Source organism: Aulostomus chinensis, chromosome 18 (genome assembly GCF_037954235.1).
Source record: "Aulostomus chinensis isolate RoL2024-O1b breed Wild chromosome 18, RoL_Achi_v1.0, whole genome shotgun sequence".
Lineage (NCBI taxonomy): Eukaryota > Metazoa > Chordata > Actinopteri > Syngnathiformes > Aulostomidae > Aulostomus > Aulostomus chinensis.
Genome location: NC_141337.1, coordinates 15835001 through 15855324, shown reverse-complemented (window position 1 = coordinate 15855324; position 20324 = coordinate 15835001). Strand labels below are relative to the sequence as shown.

Genomic DNA, 20324 nt, shown 5'->3' with positions numbered 1-20324 from the left:
ATCATCACAGATATCCCTCCAGGTTACCCTTACCAGTCCATTACGGCTCCTTTTGGTTCGCCTTTCCCTGCATATCACATCCCAACACCAGCAACAGCAAACCCGCAAATTATCCCACCTCATCGCTCCCGTTCTCCTGCTTCGGGTGCCTCTTTGCCCTCAACCCATCTCCATTCAAGACTGCTGGAAGTAGACATTAAGCCACAAAAAGTAGAGTCCACAAAAACGGGGTCTTTCCTCAAACAGGAGCCTGACGTGGAAAAGCATCAATTGGACTTGACACCAGAACCTTTAGGTCCTCATCATGGGAGTTGCAGCCCTGTCTGTAGTAGCCACAACAGAGAAGAAGTTTCGAAGTCTCAGCCATTGCCCCTACACGTTCCTAGTCCTCCACCAGCACGAGATGACATCAGACAGGAAGAAAAGGTGGGAGGGCAGATCAAGGTGGAATTGTCATCCTACTCTTGTCAGGAACCATATTCTCCTCCACTGCAAGAAGCCGAGCCTAAAGCAGAAGTCTACAAGGACCCAGACCAAACACTGTACCAATCAACTATTACTGCTGACACAGACAGCCAGGACTCCACTCAGATGTGTGGGTCATTGGAGCAAAGCACCGTCGCTGCGCATGAATCACAACAGTCAGCCACCCCGCAGAACTCCCACACTCCTAGTCAGAAGGAAAGCATCACTGAAGTGTATCCACCTGCTGCCCTCCCTCTGCTCATCGCTTCTGAAGATCCCATGGCAGGGATGTTTGCCCTGCTGGCCGCCAGTGAGATCGCCCAGGCTAGCCCACGCATCCACATGGCCTCATCACTGACTGAACGCTCTTTGGATGCGGACTGCAGCAGCAGCACTGAACCTCTGGAGATGGTGGCACTGGAAGGGATGGCCCTCCTCAGCCAAATGGCCCAGCGAGAGATGGAGAACATCAACATGGAGCAAGGTGAGCAAGAAGTAGATTTCAGAAAATGAGGTTTGAGAATAAAAGCACATCATTAATTTTATTCTCTATTAATTTAATCCAGATTTGGCATTAGAGGGCCTTGATTGTCTTCTTGAAGCAAGCAGACAAATTCTGTTGGATGCCATAGAGAAACAGTCCCACATCGATCTGCCCCGAACGCTCGATCCCAACAAGAAGTACAGCTGGAGGCAGAGGAAGGAGGAGCCGGTAAGATTAAGAAGAATATCATGGTCATCTACGAAGGAGATTTTGGGAGTTTTCTCATTTTGTTTTCCCTTATTTGTCTGTCTGTCTTGCCTGCAGTTGTTCAGTAAAATGTCCATGGACATGTTGGATGCGGTGGAAGTGGAATATCGCATCCGCCTGGCTGAGCTGCAGAAGATGTATAAGGAGAAGCAGAGAGAGATGAGCAAGCTGCAGAGACGCAGAGACAAGCAGTGAGTGATACCCCACACAGCTCATACGGATGGCTTGAACACACTTGTTGGTAGAACCATACACAAGATTAATTAATCTTGGCAAAACACACCGCCACATCTCCTTGTTCATACACCTGTAACTCATTTATGATTGTGTCAGTGAACGTCGGCAGCATGAGGACGAGAGGCGGAGTCTTACCAGGCGGGGCAGGGGACGACCCAGGAAAAGAAAACATTTGGCCACACCCCCCAAACTGGACGGCAGGCCAGGAAAGTGAGTTATGTGAAACTCAAAAGCAACCAGTTTTTGTCCTAATTTATGTTTTGTCTTGCCACATGTTCAATTTTTGCCCTTGGTAAGGTACAAATATTCCAATGTCTCAGGGTTGGAAGGACAATGCAACACTCGGAGGACTCTGAAACTGGGGAAGGACAGAGGAAGAGGTTTCGAATGTCAAGAGAAGAGGAGGACATAGAGACAGGAAGTGGGGGAGTGAAGATGAAAAAAAAGAAAAAGAAGAGCTGGAATTACCAGGAGCCATCCACCAGTCATGCCCAGGATGTAAGTCCTTTGGAAGTGCAGGTTATTCCTTACTGTGTTATTCCATTGGAAAATGCACTGATGAAGTGTTTCTGTGGTGCTCTAAGGGGCTGAAGGTGAAACGAGGGCACGTGTGTGAACAAGAACAGCTAGCGTCCGACCTCAACAGAGCGCTCTCACTCACACAGCTCGGCTCGCTCGGAGCGTCTCACAAACTGTCCTCCAGCTCCAAAGGTGACAGGCCAAAGGACAGGTCCACTGAGAGCCGGGTGAGGGAACGAGGCATCCATTCGTCTGTTAAAGGGGGGAAACACAAGATGGCTGCCAAGGCTTCCCCCTTGGAGAGCATGCGGAAGGTGAAAGGTCAGAAGAAGACTACTTTGTTCTCTCCTATGAGATCAGAGCTCAGCAGCTGTTCCAACAGTGAGTACCTGTTGTGGTCACACAACAGCACCTTCTTCCTTCTTCCAACAGAGTTTAGCTACTTTAAGTTTCTTTAATTGCACTTGATGTGCATGCATTTCTGTTCGAAATGGTTTTGGTTTTGTCAAAATGTGCAGCTAATAGTGTTACTAAAAATGCTAAATTTGCCAGAATATATTCTTTATTTTTCCGGATCAGGTGGGTTTATTTTTGTTCTTTTCAAAATAGTCAGAGTAGAAAAAAAATTTCTAAACTACTCTTTCACCTATGAATGTATTTCTAAGTCAGGGAAGTATATTTTTTATTATTGACATCATTCTTCTTTGTCTAGACTTCTATTCATTTCCAAAAATTGGGGGGGGGGGGGGGGGGTGAGCCAGATGTTGCGCTGGGGGCATATAACAGAAACATCCTTTCTTGTGGATTCTATTTTAATATTATGGCAACCATAGTAATTATAGATATTTAGGAAAAAAGCTATTACAGCCAAATAGTTTCTAACTTCAGACTGGAAAAGTGTATCACCCAAGTTTCCCAACTTCCCTGAATCTTTCATAAACCGACTTTAAGATACCATTAAGCTGTTTTCCACAACAACATTTCAGATGCCTGCTCTTTTATTGCTTTTACACAACCACACAATGTCAACAGACGCAACTGTCGACATTCCCTCTGTAGCTTATGGCAGACCCCAGGCACTTGATGTGGCTTTATAACAAACCGCCCATCAGTGGATACAGGCTGCTCCAGGTCATGATACTGCAGTTAGCTGAGCAACAACGTCTTTTCTACATCCGACATGACAGCGTCACAATTGTGATGAAAATTTCTGAAAAAGAGCACCTTTGAATTTCTCCACACGTCACCACCAATAACAACCCAAATGTCTTAGAGTGAAGTGCACAAACGTAATGTTGGTCGGTAAGTAACAGATAAGAATTTGTAACTGATGTTTGATTGATTATTTAGAATTTGTAACTTTAGATGATACATGATAAGGTACGAGGACCCAGGATCTCTCAAGTTATGCTTCTGTAACAGCACATCTTCTTGACACATGGAATAGGAAGTTTCTGTAATAACATCCCTGGGTAACAAGTTCCTTTATCTTCGTGAACATGGCCACCTCCATGTAGTTGTCATAAATGTTCACTTGAACACCAAGTATATATCCGTTCACTGCTGAGGAAAGTTCCCAACTAATCCCCGGTTTACCACTGTACCTAGCTGTTGTGGCAAATAACTAAACATTTTAGTATTAAAATGATTCATTTGGTCTCCTTTTTACATGAAACATTGTTGAAGATTTTCATATTTCAGTAAAGCCTTCATGGTGATTAAAGTATTGTAGCTTACAGTGAATAGTTTAATTGTAAGGAGCAGGTTTTCTCATTCTTGGCCCACTCATTCATAGTTGCTAAGGGCCAAGGCCCAATTAAAAACGGGGGGGGGGGGGGGGGGGATCAAAATCATTGTGGTTAATTTATTCTAATCTGATAACACCATTCCCTATGACAGGTGGTTGCTCTGGATTTGATTAAATATAACGAAAACAACTAGGTTCCTTAAAACATTTATGGGTGTGAGGTTCAAGAGCTTTTCCATTATTTGCCACACTAGAGGCTAATGTTATTAGTTGGTGTGTCTCAAATTGATGATGTTGAATGAAGATACATTTTTAGAGAACTAACAAATGATTGTTTTGATATTTTAAATGCTTTATGGTTTTTATTCTTTTCTTCAGCTGTTAAGATTATTATTCTACTTTACCAAAAAAAAAAGATTCCCTTGCAAAAAGGAAGCTTTATCTTTTGACTTTTGTGTATTTTGTGGCCCACATATGGGCCCGAGACAAAATAGTTTAGTAGACCCAAATAGTGGCCGCGTTCCCGTTGTATTGATTTGGTGTTCCCCTCCTGCATGCTAGCAATGGTACACGTATAATCGGTTAGTTGTTAACCTCATCGTATCCATCATGTCAAGCTTAGTGTAGCCTGTGGGATGAAAAGCCTAACTAATTCAGGCTGCAGAATCTTCTCTGACTGCTGACAGTTTGTGATGTCATGGTTAAACAGAGATCTTTGAGGTGTCTGATTTAGTTTCATGAATCAATAACCCAACTTTCTCTGCACCAGACTCTGATTCAGAGGAACACAGTTCTGCTCGAGGGGGCTGGCCCCCTCTCTCAGGGGCACGTTCCCACAGTAACCTGTGCAGGAAGAGGCGCTCTGCACTATCACCGACATCGCTGCTGTCCAGTCAGAAGTCTCAGAAGAAGAAACACAAGCACTTATCCCTGCTGCTGGAGGAAGCGGGCCTCAGCTCCTCTGACGACTCGTTTGACCAAGGTTACTGACCCTCGCTGTTGAGTCAGACTGTGTCTGTGAGCCGTGTCACAGCTTGTGTCTTTGTTTGCTCTCTGCTACTGCAGCTATTTTCAGACTGTGCTTTAGCTTGACGATCCCTACCTCTCTTGCTGCTGGCTTCTTTGCAAAGTTACCTTGTTATTTTTAAAGATTGACCTATTTCTATGGTGTTTTATTGCCTGGTTTGCCAACAGTTTTTGTAGAATTTGTATATTGAAAATTGTGTAAATTGTGAGATTTAATTGTGAGAGTTGTATTGCGGTTTGGTACCTATAAAGCTTTATTAAAGGTTTGGATTTGATCGGTACAGAAAGCAGAGCGCTGTGGTCCTTGTGTCGGCTTCATCTGTCTGTCCATCTCTGTCCAGCTGCACCTCACACATCCTGTAGTCTTCTGTTTGTCAAATATCCCTTCGCTTCTCTTGGCAAAGGTTGGAAAATGCTCCTCAGCTTCAGGCTTAGCATTTGTATGAGATGACGTGGAATATCAGTCAAGAGCACACAGAGCTGTTTTGTATCTCATCATTTAAGTGATTCTAACAAACAAGTAGGTTCTTTGGTATGTTTTGGCAGGCTAAGTTACGTTTGACCTTGTTTCTACTTGTCTTAAACTTATTGTATCTGATGTTGGGGATATTTGGACAATAGAGCTCCTCCTGTGTCTACTAAACCTTCAAATAAACCTTTTCCCCTGTACGTTGCTCTCTCAGCACCTTGCACCTTGCTCTGTCCTCCACCCCCCCCCCCCCCACACACACACACGCACACAGACACACCACCCTTGCCATGATGCTTTGAGTGTCTGCCTGTTCCATGTGCTTGTGCTGCTGCTGCTGCTGCTGAAACATTACAGAAGCTTGGCAAGGACTAGCGCAGCCTTAAGCCTGTGCTTCCTCGCTACGGCTAGTCTATGCTGCGGCTAAAGTGTTGCTTGAGCTAGACTTTGCTAAGGCCAGGCTACGCTACAGCTAGGCTGCGCTCTCGCCGCCGCCCAGCCCCGCCCTGCCTGAGGCCACACCCCTGTCACCTTCTCTGTAAGTAGGAAGTGCCCCTCCCTCTAATTTTTTTTATTGAACGCTAACAATGCTGAATTTTAACTACATACAAGGAATATTAACATCTACCCAAAGTTTTTTTGTATTTTTTGTTGTTAATTTTTATACTTTGCCATTCACAAATTCAGTGAGAGCCATGGTTACCACTAAACATATTGAAGTAGCCTGTGAAAGTGGAAAGGAAGACTTTTGGTGCAGGGTGTAACCATGGTTACTCAGACTTCACATGACAATTATAGCAAGGGGCCTCACAGGGCTGTCCTCTCAGTGCTTGCCTGTTGTATTGTCTGCTTGCTATCGTTGATGGTGGATTCACAGTGTGCATTAGATCTGCCTGCTGAAATAACCCTGCAAATCTCAGGAAGTTTTACAACTAAATGCTGCATTGTCTTCCAATATTTTCTGTTTAGTGGTACCTCACCCAAAAATTATTTGTTTTTTCAAATACTCAACTTTTACATGTCTTGATTCATGAAGAATAATTTTGTCCTTGCATGGATTCTTTGTGCGTTCAGAAAACTCTAGCTTCATACTGGTTGCTGAAAGTTAATTGAGACCAAAGGTTAACAACAGTAAAACTACATAAAATGCCTGTGAACAAACACTCAGATGTATTGTCCATTGGCACGACTGTGCTGATGGATACCGTGATTGCCGACACTCCTGACTAATGAATGAACGGGCAGGTGAGATTTCAGCTGAATAGATGAGCTGTTGCTCTTACCATGGAGTGCTGAGCCAGAGCTGTTTTAATTTGGTAGTTTTAGCTCTAATCACAGAGGACATAGAAGATTTAAGATTATACTGAATGCTGAGTTTGGTGCATTTTGCTGTTGTGAGTGGTCGGTCTTCATTAGTTTCCAGTAACAACATGTGCCTTGCATTTTGGATTTAGAGAAAAAAACAAATTCTTATGAATTCAAGACATGTAACACTGAGTACCTGGTAAAAGATCATTTTAAGGTTAAGTATCACTTTAAGTCAACTAAGCCATGTGTATAAGAATGAAGCGTTCCTCTCAGGCTTAACTTGGACCTCTAAATTATTTAACTTCTCATGTTGCTGCAGTGATGTCACCGTGTATTTGAGTACACGGTGACATCACTTATGGGTGTGGTAACATAGCCATCAAATAGACTCAAACCACACACCGTTTTTGACATTCAGTTTTCTAAAACCTGGGTAAAAAATATTCAGCTGTATATTTTATTGGGCTTGAACTGTGCATCCACCCTCAGTGTTAACACTCCAACCCCCCCCCCCCCCCCCCCCCCCAAAAAATGCTTCTTATGTTCATCTTTTTCACCTAACTGCTAACTATCAGCGCTACACAGCTAACCACTTGTATACTGGTGTGTGTGTGTGTGTTAATCTCTGGCTTTTTGTGTGCTGCAGTGGCCTGTCAGAGTTAGAAGAAGAAGGTTTTCGCTTCTCTAGGCCACATTTGCTGAAGTTTTTTTTGTTGTTGAAGTAATTCATTATTCGGCTCACATGGTGTGTCTGTGTAATGGTATGGTTCGCATGCATGTGTGTGGCTGTATTTTGTCATTGTAGTTTACATGTAGGTGTTTTAGATATTTGGAGCACTTGTTCCTGATCAGTTAAAATCTTAGCGTGTTTATTATTGTATTCAAATGCCAGGCTGTAGTATTCTTTCACGCAGGGCTCAATTCCATCTTACTCTAATTTCTCTTGTTTTTCTTTCCTTCGTCATCTTCTTTATGTTGCACTGTGACCGCATTCAATAGAAACTGCTGCCGTCACTTTCATCTCTGATCTAAAATATCTCTTCTCCAACACAGAAACCTCAGAGGACGATGACAACGAGGACTCTGACTGGGAAGACGGCGGTTGCGAGGAAAGCGGGCTGGGTCTGCTGGCGAGGTTTGCAGCGAGCGCACTCCCTGTTAGCTCAACCCCTCTGAGCCTTCTGCATGATGGAAAACACCGCAGCAGGCAGAGCACTCTGGGTAATGAGTTTTGAGTGACTGGGCATCATGGCAGTGCGGTATAAAATCACAATTGGTGAAAAGTAACAGCAGAAATAGGAAGAAAATCCAGTGTCTTGTTATTCATTAGAATTTAAATGAAGACGAGCCTGTTCCATCTGCTTACATGGTTCACATGTTCTTCTCATTGTGTTCAAGACTGTAATTGTTAGTGGTTTATGAGGAGTGTTTATTCATTCGTTATTAAATATTAATTCATTTCCAATTGTCACATTGCAGTGTGTAATGAGTCAGTGTTGAATTATGTATCAGTTTCAAATTAATCAATAGTTCTATTCAGGTTTTGATTCCAGAGAAGCTAACACCTGAGTTGACCGGCTTCATGTTTTGTGTGTGTGAGAGAGATTTATATCATGTGACCATCTCGTCTCTTCCCTCAGGTTCATCGGAGTGTGAGTGGTCAGACTCTGGCTCTGACTTGCGGCTGAGGAAGTTCCCGTCTTTGCTGCATGGCAAACGCTCTGCCCCAGAGCTCCCCCTGTTGCCCCCGGCAACCCGCCGCATTGACCAAACCAGCCCCACCAAGCGGGATGAAGCACTGCCAGTCAAACGCAAACCTCTGCCCAAACCACGGCCCTCGCCTCGGTCACCACGGCGATTCAGCTTCGACCTGGCCTCTGGCTCTGGGTTTGGAGGCTTCAGTGAGGATGAGGGATGGAACCGGCGACGTAGCGAGAGGATATTCCTTCATGATGCCACTGCTTCGGCCAATCAGATGTCTGTGTCAGCCACTGCTTCCACCAGTCAGAATTCCTCCAGCTCAGCTCCATCTCTCGCCCCCAAGCCGGCCTCCCGACCCAAAGTCACGCCTCCCAGCAGAGAAGGGAAAGATGTGGTGAAAGTATGTCAATTATTCATTTGCCTCTCCTTTAACTCATCCACCACTTCTTTTCTGTCATCAACCCACCCCCCTTCAAACTCATCTTCCCTTGCATCTTTTGTGTCTCTTTTGACAATTGTGTGTAAGTGTGTATCAGACTAGCAGCAGGGTATCCCTGTTCTTGAACCACTGCAGCTCTCCCCTGTGGTCTGTGTCATGTTGCAGACAAGAAAGGACAACCGTGTGTGTGTGTGTGTGTGTGTGTGTGTGTGTGTGTGTGTGTGTGTGTGTGTGTGTGTGTGTGTGTGTGTGTGTGTGTGTGTGAGTGTGAGAGAGAGAGCGTGTGCACATGCGCGCGCGCAACAGATACTCCATAATATCACCATAGAATTCACCCAGCTGTTATCACACTTGTTTACACAGAACCAATAGACTCAGCAGCATCAGTGTTTTGAATGAGCTGCCATAGCTGTTCCTTTCTCACTGATCCTGCGCTGTTACTACCTCCGCTGCCACATTATCAGTGGAGTAATCTGTTCCCCATTCTGTCACTGTGCACTTTTATGCAGATGGTGAGGTGCACCAGCACCCCAATTCCCGACTTGAGCAGATTGTGTAAAAGGGGTGTGTGTGTGTGTGAGTTTGCAAAGTAAATCTGTCTTATCGAATCAGTAATTCCACTTTTTAATACTGTGTGTTGTGACTTATGAAAAACAGAAAAAGAAACTGAAGGACTCTCCTATGCCTGTGAGCCCGCCCACTCCATGCAGTCAAATCACAGATGGCCCTGTGGCTCTGAGTCTCAGCCCAGCAAGCAAGAACCAACCCAAAGCCAAGACTAAGGCCAGGGAGGTCAGTGGGATGATGGATGAGTTGAGAAGTCATTATAGATATAAACTTAATTACACCGTCAAGGACAAAACCAGCACGTATTAGTTATGAGATGTTCGTGTTGTCTTGAGTGTGACTCTGCTTCCACGTGTGACTGCATCAAAGTCATTGCTTGTGTTGTTGTAACACTCTTGTTTTGCTGTGAAGGAAAAAAGTAAACCTCTTGTGTTGTGTGAGAGTTTCACTGCTCTCCATCTGCCACCAGCCAGAACTCGTTTTGGAAACACTAAAGGCTGCAAAAGTGTTAGTGGGGCTGTTTGTAGTGGATGGCATTAATCAGAAAAGATGTGTTTTTTGTTTCATTATGTCATTGCCTGGCAGTCTTCTGCTCTGCCACAGATGAACTATGAATCAAAAGTCAAAAACTTTGTACAAACATTTACAAGACAGATTTCTTTTGTTGGCAGTTTTTAGATAAGTCGAAACCTCTGGAATATTACCTGTTCAGTGTTAGACAGATGTGTATTTTTCCATTGATGTATTATTAGTAGTAGTAGTACTGTAAAGTGAAGACCTTTATGTGTGATCTGCAGCCCTCCCGGGGAGCCGTCAGCCGGCTAATGGAGAGCATGGCAGCAGACGAAGATTTCGAACCCAATCAGGACAGTAGTTTCAGTGAAGACGAGCTCCTCCCACCACGCAGCAACAGCGTATCGGAGAGGTCCAACACACCTGGTCAGTGCTCGTAGACACTGTTCAGTATCATACGCATCTGTCAAAATGTCAGGGGGTTCAATAGGCAGACATCGCTGCTGGTGTCTGAAATTGAGATGGTAGATGGGGTTGTGACGCACACTCTTCCAAGAAGTCTCAGAATTGGAGTTTTAAAATTGAAAATGTTTGATTGCCAATGTCAGGGATTCACAATAAAAAGCAGATTTTCTTGACATCTTGCATTTGTCATTTCCAGCTCCAGTGCAGTGTGTGTTGGACAAAGATTCTTTGGCAGATGGACTCAGAGTTTTGATCCCGATGGATGACCAGCTACTGTACGCAGGACATGTGAACACTGTCCACTCACCTGATATGTGAGTACACATATTTACACTTTAGACGCTGGATTGGCACTGATTATGTTGGTCAGATGCAGGAAGCTTCTGTCCCTGGGAAAGAAATAATTTTAACAATTTTGGTAATTTTGTTTGTGCTCAAATCCAGTGGCTTAGTAAAAGTTCAGGAAGGATTAATATTCCAGAGATGCGAGTTTTACTTTTGCACTAGATTGTAGACAACAGCACATTTCCCTTAGCCAGCTGCGTGTCAAATCTGTCAGAATCAAGGTGATGTAAAGAAACCACTGCAAGAAAACTGACAAGACTCTCAGAGGAGGAAGCTGTCAGTTTCATTAAAAACGCTGGCTATTGCCCACCTCCTCCAAACATATAACTGCCCATCATTCCTCCCCGCAGATACAGCGTGGTGGTCGAGGGTGAGAGAGGGAACAGACCCCACATCTACTGCCTGGAACAACTGCTGCAGGAGGCTGTGAGTATCTGGAAACTCATCCACACATTACAAAGAAAACATCTGTATTTCTGGTTCATCGTAAAAGTGAAAATATTTGAAACAAAGTAGGGTGCTTGGGCTGGACGGTCTTTATCGTCACTCTTCTGTTTATTCGTCTTTGTGTTCTTGATTAAACAAATCAGACGCTGTTTGACGAGCCATCCTACATGGTGTTTGCTGATGCTGTAGTGCCATTAATAGTTATTTTTCCTATATTTTCAGATCATTGATGTGAAGCCTCCATCCGTTCGCTATCTCCCTGAGGGCACCCGCATCGCCGCCTACTGGAGCCAGCAGTACCGCTGCCTTTACCCCGGCACAGTTGTCAATGGTACAACAACACACCCACCACTTAGTTGATATGATTCATGACTCACTTACATTGACAATCTTATTGTAGCAGGCAGCATAAACAACTGTAAACAGATAAGACAAAGCAGAGATCCGACAGTTGTGACAACATAACTGATCTTATTGGACCACATTTATTATTCCTTGAATAAGTAGGTGTGATGCAGTACAAATCAAAACACCATCATCAAAACATGTGATTGTTGATCTTCTCACAAACAGGAAGTTCAGACATTGATGAAAATGACGATCTTATCACGGTGGAGTTTGACGATGGGGACACCGGCCGCATCCCGCTCTCCCACATCAGGCTGCTGCCACCAGACTACAAGATCCACTGTAAACAAACAAACACACACACACACACACAGTGTGGTTTGTGTGGGGTTAGAGTCAGGCTGTTAGGATAAGGAGATTACTAATAAATTATTTTAGTGAATGTGTGTGAATTTCGGGCAGGGTTTTCCATGAGATGCCACAAGAAGAATGAGGTCACGATGAACAGCAATGGCTTGTGTGGGTTTTTTCTTTTGTGGGATGTAAATCTGTTTACTCTGTCACATCATGGGGGCTCTCCTCACTTTTCGAAATAAGAAGTCCACATGACATTAATTGTTATATTTTGGGGTGAAGTCTTATTTTGTGGTTAAGGGGGCATATCACTACAAAATAAAAGAAAATACAACCTATTTTCTCCCTGCCTGTAGTGACATTTATCCATCCTGATTGTTTTTTGTGAGTTGCTGAGTTGAGGAGATAGAAGCCACATGTAGGAACAATTATTTTTTGACCAAACTACACCCTCAACAGTCTCCATAAAACAACAGGCCTCAACAAGGTCTGCGGTTTATTTTGAGTGAGCATGTGGAAAGAGACATCTCTGCTGACTTTTTCAAATATATTCTCTGGCTTCCTGGAAACCTTGAGGCAAATAAGTTCCAGTTAGATTGTATTCAGGAGAAGATGGGCATCTCTTTAAACAATATCACAAGATGACCTTTTCCAGCAAAACGTTCCAGAAGGATTAGTAGCACTACATGCAAGATGAAAAATGTTTCTTTTTTTGTTGTTGTTTTTTTTCATTTTGATGTGAGTTGTCCCTTTAACTTATGGATAAGTTTCCCAGAAAAATGAATGTAGGTCAGTGTAGTGTGTGTAAGAGAGAGAGTGTGTTGATGGTGTTAGTGTTTTCCCAGCAGAGTGTTGCTAACTTTACATCTATTGCACTACATTACTCTTCACACTGATGTGTGTATGTGAATGCAGTGTGTGTATGTGTATATATAGCTGTTGCTAAGTGGATATGAAAGTGTTTTCTAGGACTGCAGACCGATTCAGACACTACAGGAGCACTGAGTTTTAATTCTGTCCGCATGTTACTGTACAGTCTTTGTTCCACCAAGAGTTTGAGCAAATGGTTTCCTTTTTAAAGCAAGTAAGATGTTTCTATATTGAGAGCGCAGGTGCATGTTTTATAGTCCACCATGATGGCTGCCTTTCAAATGGTTCAGACCCTGCAAACATATTTTTATGCAGCTGTTTTGAGACACTTGAAAGGTTTAAATCTCCTGCTGTCTCAATGTCATTATGAGAGCATGTTAGTGTGAACCCTAATGCCCTCCTCCTCCTTCTCGCTTCTGACCAGGTGCTGAGCCGTCTCCTGCGCTGCTTGTAGCCAGCTGCTCCAGGAGGAGGGTCCGCAAATGCAGCAAAGAGGGCAAAGAGACCGGACCAAAGCCGGTGGAAACAGCCCCAAAGATCAAAGGAAAACCTGGCCGTAAACCCAAACCTAAACCAGGTGTGTAAATCCACCTTCGCCATCACCAGTGATGCCTGGAGTGAATGTGAGATTTTGTCAGATGTGTTTTGTTGGTTCACTGGGTCGGCACACAAACCCACCAACCAGCCACTCGTCCAAACAGATAATAAATGTCCTGTTAATCGCAATTTAGCTTTTTTTTTTGTACGATTCCACTTGAGTTTGACAGAAATTACCAGCCAAAACTTCTCACCCTCCCACAGGTGGTGTAAATATGTGCTTAGAAAAAAAGTGAAGTACTTACATCCATTGTCGATACTGCTTATCCTTTCAGGGTATGGGACCTGGAGCCTATCTCAGCTGTCACTGGGCGAGAGGACAGGTCGCTTGTCCATCACAGGGTCAAAATATAGAAACAGACAAGCCTGCTTGTTTGATTGGCATTCAGATCGTTAAACAGCATTTGAATGGATGTATCAAAATAGTTTTTCCAAGGACAATTGGATCGCGTTTTAGCTAAATTACTATCATAAATGTTTTTTTGAAAATGTTTGGATTTAGAGATGATGGTTCTGCTGGAGTGACAGGTGTTGTTGTCACTGCCCCCCCCCCCCCCCCCCCAAGTGTAGTTTGACAAATGATTACCTTAATCCTTAATTATAACCCAGTTAATCTACTGTGTTTTTTTCCATTGCTAAAAACTAAGTTGTCAGTTTTTTTTTTTATATGCAACTCCTTTCCCAAATATCTTGCAACAGCCATTGTGCACTCATCCCATCTGCGCTGCCATTTATTTTACACCTTTTGCAAAAGCTGCCATTAAGGAGGACATTAGCAAGGTGTGTTAGAGGTGATGCAGTTCAACAGCCTTGAGGGGAGGGTGAGTCTGCAGGTGCGCTAATAAGTTAGAAGTCTGCAAGTCTTTCACTGGCACGCATCTTTGCACTTTTTGCAGATAGGTTGTGTCGTGTCCATAGGCTCACCTTTGGCATCAAATAATCCTAAATGGAAGACTTGGCATTTGTCACTGCTACCAGCTCAGCTTCTCTGTCTGCCATGCTTGCTGCCTGTCAGTGATGTAACTCCTCCACCGCGTCACGTGATTGGATCGTAAACCATCCATCTCCATTTAACAGGACTGGATGATCTGAAAATAGAGCAGATCACCATACCCATGGGCAATTTAGTCTCCAATTCATCTAACTAACATAACTTGTCTACTTTTGGTCTGTGGGAGGAGGCTGGAACAAACAGACAAAGCCCACACAGATACAAGGAGAGCCCCAACTGACCGTCAGATTCAGAAACTTCTTTCCTTTACTGGAATCACACTGCTGCTGTTTTTCTTTGTGTAATAAATGAGACTAATAAATGAAGTTTCCTCTTGAGTAAAACCATATAAAGAGATGGATTTCATTTCATTGGGCTCTGTGCGTATTTTGAATATCTACTGTTTTCCCAAGTGCATAACAGTTGGGAATAAGAATAGAATTGAGCTGCGTGTGGTTTGTTCTTCTTTTAAGACTATTAAAGGACTAAAATCAAAACCACTTTTGTCATATTCCTCTTCTGATGCATGTTTTTTGTCTTTTTAAAACACTAGAATCAACAAAATTAGATCAAGGCTCTTTGATCGTTTTTGACTGTCACTGTCATCTCTGACATTAGTTCAAGATTAATAATAAATTTGCTCAAGCAGTTCTCTGTAGTTTTCCGAAGCTCAGACACGATGACTCTGGCTGTAATATGTGGCATGTTGCAAGTCTGATTTGCTGACACTGGCCTTGTTTCTCCTGGCTAAGCACTTCTCAAATATCATGTTTTCTGTTTTGAATTGTTTCCTTGCTGATTTATCCACCACAAAAATCATGAGGCCGCACAGTAAAAGCGTCAGCATATCCATTGTAAGCCCATGTACTGTCTACTTTGGCCAGAGGTAGTCAGAAATGGTCAAATTTCTATTGTTTTTCTTTTTTTCCTCAGAAACCTCCATGAACCCAGATGGCCGAGAGAAAGCAGAGTCTCAGTCTTCATCCACCCAGCCCACAGAGAGACCCCAAGACTCCGCCAAGTCCAGCCAGGACGTGACCTCCTCTGTACAGAAAGCAGCGCAGGAGAAACCCAGACCTACATCCCGGCCAACCATGGGAGCACAGGCAAAACCAGACCGCAAGAACTCCATCACGTCCCCTGAAAGTAGCCCTACCCTTCCCTCCCCGGTGAGAAAGAGCAGCTCTGCGCAGTCTCCTGCTGCTAAACCCCGAGGAAAGCTGTCGCCCTCCCTCTACCCCTCCACCTATGGAAAGGTCCTTACTGTGGATCTGTACAGTGAGCCCAACCTCACTTCCTACAACAGCCAGCGCAGAGAAAGAGACAACAGCAGCAGCATCAGTCCCACCACCAACAGATCAATGTCCAGACCCAACATAGCGGCATCATCTTCTGCTCCGAAGCCCAGTTCTTCTTCAACACCAAGACCTGCTTCTGCTTCCAAGACCAAACCCTCCTCGGACCATCACAACAGCTCCAGACACATCAGCTCTGGACTCATACCCATCTCCAGGCTCTCAGCATGCAAATCCAGCTCTTCACTGACTCCAAGACCTTCTTCATCCCTAGTGTCGTCGTCATCGTCATCATCATCGTCATCGTCATCATCCGTTCCTGCACGTAAACTGAAGATATCCTCTGATCAGCTGCCTGCCAGATCCAGCTCCATCTCCAGGATCAAACCCAGCTCAGGGCAAAGTGACATGAGGCGGAAGTCTATGTCTGCAGAACCTCTTGTGAAGCTTGACCATGAAGGTGTGACCTCCCCCAAGACCAAGAAGACCAAGGCTCTCATGCTGCTAGAAGGTAGGGGGGTCAGGCGAGAACACACCCCTGTGGCCACGGCAACAGCCAATCAAAAACCCGTCAAATCTAAACAGAGAGCTCCAGACAGAGAAGCTGCCCAGCCAGAGAAAGACTACAAAGCACAAATGTTGGCAAAGGAGAAAGCAGAGAGTCGTGGGAGTGGCAGGAGAGGGCAGGAAATGGACACAAGAGAGGAGAAGGGTAAAAAAGAGGTTGAGAAGCGGGAGGAGAGAAAAATAAAGGAGGAATCTCAGAGCAGTAGCAGCTCTGAGTCAGAGGAAGAAGGAGAGAAAGGGAAATTGAAGCAAAAGAAGAAATGCACCTCCAGTTGTTCATCCTCCTGCTCTGGCTCCTCTTCATCTTCTTCATCATCGTCTTCTTCGTCATCCTCTTCATCTACTGATGACTCCTCCTGCAGCTCAGATGAAGACAGGACTCCCACACCTCCACCAGGGACTGTCTCTCCACCTCCAGCTCAGGAGAAACAGCAAGAGGAGCTAAAAGAAGATGAAGAGGAAGTGAAGAAGGAGTTGGAGGTAAAAGTAGAGGACGAAGAGGAGCAGTCCCCTCTCTCAGCATCTCCCTCCCCATCCACCTCTCCTGCTCCAGCTGCTCCAGCTAAGCCAGCTAAACCAGCCACAGGGAAGGGATCTGGGCAGAGGGGACGTCCTCCAAAACCGAAGCCCACCGGAGGAGAGGGGAAGGTGGGGAGACCAAAGCGGAGAGAGGGAGTCCACCTCCCCACCACCAAGGAGCTCGCCAAACGCCAGAGGCTTCCCAGTGTGGAGAACAGGCCCAAGATTTCAGCTTTCCTTCCAGCCAGACAGCTCTGGAAGTGGTTTGGAAACCCTACCCAGGTGAGGGGAGAAAAGATTGCAGTCTTTATTTAGAGAAATACCTGCTGTATTCCTCCAAATCTGCCCTGTATTTCCATCTGTGACCACCCTGTGCTGTTCTGCCCCTCCCCAGAGACGCGGTATGAAGGGAAAGGCGAAGAAGCTCTTCTACAAGGCCATCGTGCGTGGCCGAGAGATGATCCGCATCGGTGACTGTGCTGTGTTCCTGTCTGCTGGGAGGCCCAACCTGCCCTTCATTGGCCGCATACAGAGCATGTGGGAGTCCTGGGGCAGCAACATGGTGGTCAGGGTCAACTGGTTCTATCACCCTGAGGAGACCAACCCTGGGAAGAAACTCACTGACAAGAAGGTAGTTTTTAACTGCTGGTTGAAAGCTCGACTCATGTAATTCAACGGTAACCAAGCAGACTTACTTAGAACCGGATCATGAATGTAACATGTAAGAGATGTGTTCTTTCTTCAGAACTGGGATCAGATGTGTGGCCAGTCTCTCCCAGCTGCTCTGCACTCTTCTATCCAGAGAAAAGACTTCATGGAGGTGAGGAAACAATCTGATCAATAAGATCATTTCACATCGTGCTATGTGATTTCAGCTCCGGTTGATCCGGCAGCCCCAGAGCTGCTGGTTGTAAAAGCAAGTACACGTCTATATGATAAATTCAAAAAGAAGTCGGGCAATATTTGGTCTGTTCCCATCATCCTTTGAGCTGCTGTGGTGTGATTTCATGCTGCGAATGTGAGTGGATCAGCAACACGCGGCGACAGAAGTTGCAGCTCCTCATCTAACAGCTCACTGTAGTCATTCCTGCTTCTATCAGTCCCTGCAACATGTCACACTGTTCACAAATGCTTGTTTTGTAGATACATTTGATCTAATCGATAGCAATCAGAGCTCAGCTGACTGACAAATACTGCTTTTCATGTGACTCCTTCACAATAAAAGAAGCTGCAGCAGAGAATAAAATGGCAAGAAATGTGTGCTACCAGCAGTTACTACACAATTTGCAAAAATAAAATGTACATTTTGTTTTTGCTATTTAATGGAGTAAAACATGATGTTGCAGCAAACAATACTGCACAGATGTTGCAGCTTTATTTTTCTACATTGTTGGTAAATTGTGTGTGTGTGTGTGTGTGTGCGTGTGTGCGTGCGTGCGCGTGCGTAGCGTGCCCTGTACCAGTCGTCTCACAGTGACGAGAATGACGTTCAGACAGTCAGTCACAAGTGCCTGGTGGTGAGCGTGGAGGAATACGAGCAGATGACCCACACACGCCGCTACGCTGACAGTGAAGACCTCTACTACCTGGCTGGTACCTACGAGCCCACCACCGGCATGATCTTCAACACTGACGGAGTCCCAGTCATCTGCTGAACCAACTCAGAAACCACACTGCGACCAGACACACCGACCCTGGACCTGAGCAGGGTCGAATCTCCGCTCTTGATTGATAATTAATCAACGCTCTAATAGCGTCATCCTCTTCAGACTGTCCTGAACAGCTCCACCCACAGACAGGAGACACTAGAGACTCTTTACACATCTCCTGGAACATTTGCACACACAGACTCCACTAACACACTCGGCTGGTTGTGTTCATGGGAACGATGCAGAACACACGCAAGCCCTCCTTTTACACGGAAATATATGACCACATTTACTCACACAAGCACCGCCCCGTGTAAATATGGTCCCACGTGTAGTACACACAGCTATATAAAGGACATGTGAGTGTTTTATTTTCATGTCATAGATTTACGTCAGAGTACTTAACAGAGGTAAACAGTTGAGAAGCTTTAATGAACTGTGAATGGTGATACAGGGGAGAGGCCGGTGGCGTCCAGAGCGACATGCCGGCGCTGTGACGTTGTGATTATGATGTTGCCGTGGTGATGTTACAGTCATGTTTCAGTCATATAAATGTATCTACAGAACAGCAGGAGCGACAGAAGCTAAGAGTAAAAAGGAAGAGAGAGGTAGAGAAGCCTTCCATTGCTGTCCAACAGAGAGCACTTAAGAAAAGAAACACTTCTCCTTTAATTTAACCCCTTAACTTCCCCCATGACAATCTTATAACTCAGGCAGGCAAACTGTCTAAAACTCCCTCCGACACTCAGGCTAAAGAGAGAGCAAGGAACCTTTTAAAAGCACTTATCCATCTTCATCTTCCTTTTCTTGGAGGAAAGAATCCACCCAGATTCAACACTAATCATGTATTTCTCCATTTTGCACTGACAAGCAGATGTAGATATTCCTCTCCACTGGGGTTGAAAGGCTTTCTAGCGTCAGCTAGTCCTGGATGCACCGGGGTTGATGTGTCAACACAGGGTGGATTTTTTCTCCTAAAGGTGTTTCAGGGTTGTGAACCCTGCAGTCGAGGTTCATACAACGTTATTTTGGCTGCAGGGTCCTCAGCCTCCGTCTCCTGTCTTCCATGTATTTATTTCTCCTTTGCTTCTGCTGTGTTATGAACATCCATCATTTCTCCATCTTTGGTCCTCCAAGTATTTGTGACAAGAGTGCACTTTGAAAGCAGAGACTCTGACTGGGAGTCTTAAAAGTCTTCCTACAGTATTTACGAACCCCACCACCACCCACGCCGCCACACCACCCCTCCACAAACCCACACACCCTTGCCCCACCTTCTCCTTCTGGACTCTTAGCTGCTTTTTTCTACGTGCCTCGTTTGACCGTTTTTAGGTTGAATCTGTTGAATGTTGTGCTCCAGGTTGTGAGCATCAGGGCGGCCTTTCTACACCAGGCCTTATGACAATGATTTGCCAAATCTTTTAGGTCCCGCCCCCTTACACCTCCTATCCTGTTGTCTGCTGACATGTGAAACACCTCTGTGCACCCCGGTATATTTTGTATAGTGTGTATCCGATATATCCGTATCTGCAGTATATAGTATACTGTATACTTCGTATATATCTTTGTTGATTTTCTTGTCTGTTTCTAACCACGTTACCCCCCTTTGAGATCCAGAGATCTAAGATTGTCTTGTTGATATTCAATAGGTTTAATATTTTCTACTCTCTTGAGAAGTGTCACTTTGATCAGATTTTATTGTTTCTACTCACTCGCTGCAGGTCGACCCAGTGATACCCCCCCCACACACAAATGAGAGCGCATACGTTTACTCGTGTTAAACCAGAGCCGCCGTTAAACCACAGTCTGATTATGTGCTGCTGCTAGTGAAACGTTAGCGTGGTTACTAATCGATGGACCGTGCTTGTACGTCTTTGAACATGAAAGTCGTAGCGGGTAGAAGTTGACAAACTGGTCAGCCAGCATTGATCTTTGGGTTGCAGCACCAGCATTGGCAGAGTGAAGGCGTTAAAGTGCCCGTTATGAATGTTTGTTTACTCCCACAGCTGCTAAAGCACTTTCTTGTGTGTGTGGGCGTGCGTGCGCACATGCCTACGCATGTGTGTGCCTGTGCCTATGTTACCCCCCCCCCCCCATACCCACTTACACACACACACTTCATACAAACACCTTTG

General features: G+C 44.9%; 1 protein-coding gene across 3 annotated transcripts in view; it reads left to right on the top strand.

Moving 5' to 3' along the window:
- Positions 1-20324, top strand: part of tnrc18 (trinucleotide repeat containing 18) — a 50001-nt gene that overhangs the window by 29516 nt on the left and 161 nt on the right. For all 3 annotated transcript variants that reach the window (XM_086183969.1, XM_086183970.1, XM_086183971.1), the window contains exons 11-30: positions 11-949; positions 1032-1177; positions 1274-1407; positions 1550-1663; positions 1774-1951; positions 2038-2353; positions 4489-4701; positions 7576-7743; positions 8163-8623; positions 9320-9454; positions 10027-10168; positions 10404-10521; positions 10903-10978; positions 11222-11330; positions 11573-11689; positions 12996-13148; positions 15093-16822; positions 16935-17171; positions 17286-17360; positions 17989-20324. The exon at positions 17989-20324 is cut by the window's right edge and continues 161 nt beyond it. In XM_086183969.1, coding sequence (XP_086040095.1) covers positions 11-949; positions 1032-1177; positions 1274-1407; positions 1550-1663; positions 1774-1951; positions 2038-2353; positions 4489-4701; positions 7576-7743; positions 8163-8623; positions 9320-9454; positions 10027-10168; positions 10404-10521; positions 10903-10978; positions 11222-11330; positions 11573-11689; positions 12996-13148; positions 15093-16822; positions 16935-17171; positions 17286-17360; positions 17989-18195 — 5768 coding nt within the window. In that variant the 3' untranslated portion in view covers positions 18196-20324. The remainder of the gene's footprint in view (positions 1-10; positions 950-1031; positions 1178-1273; positions 1408-1549; positions 1664-1773; positions 1952-2037; positions 2354-4488; positions 4702-7575; positions 7744-8162; positions 8624-9319; positions 9455-10026; positions 10169-10403; positions 10522-10902; positions 10979-11221; positions 11331-11572; positions 11690-12995; positions 13149-15092; positions 16823-16934; positions 17172-17285; positions 17361-17988) is intronic.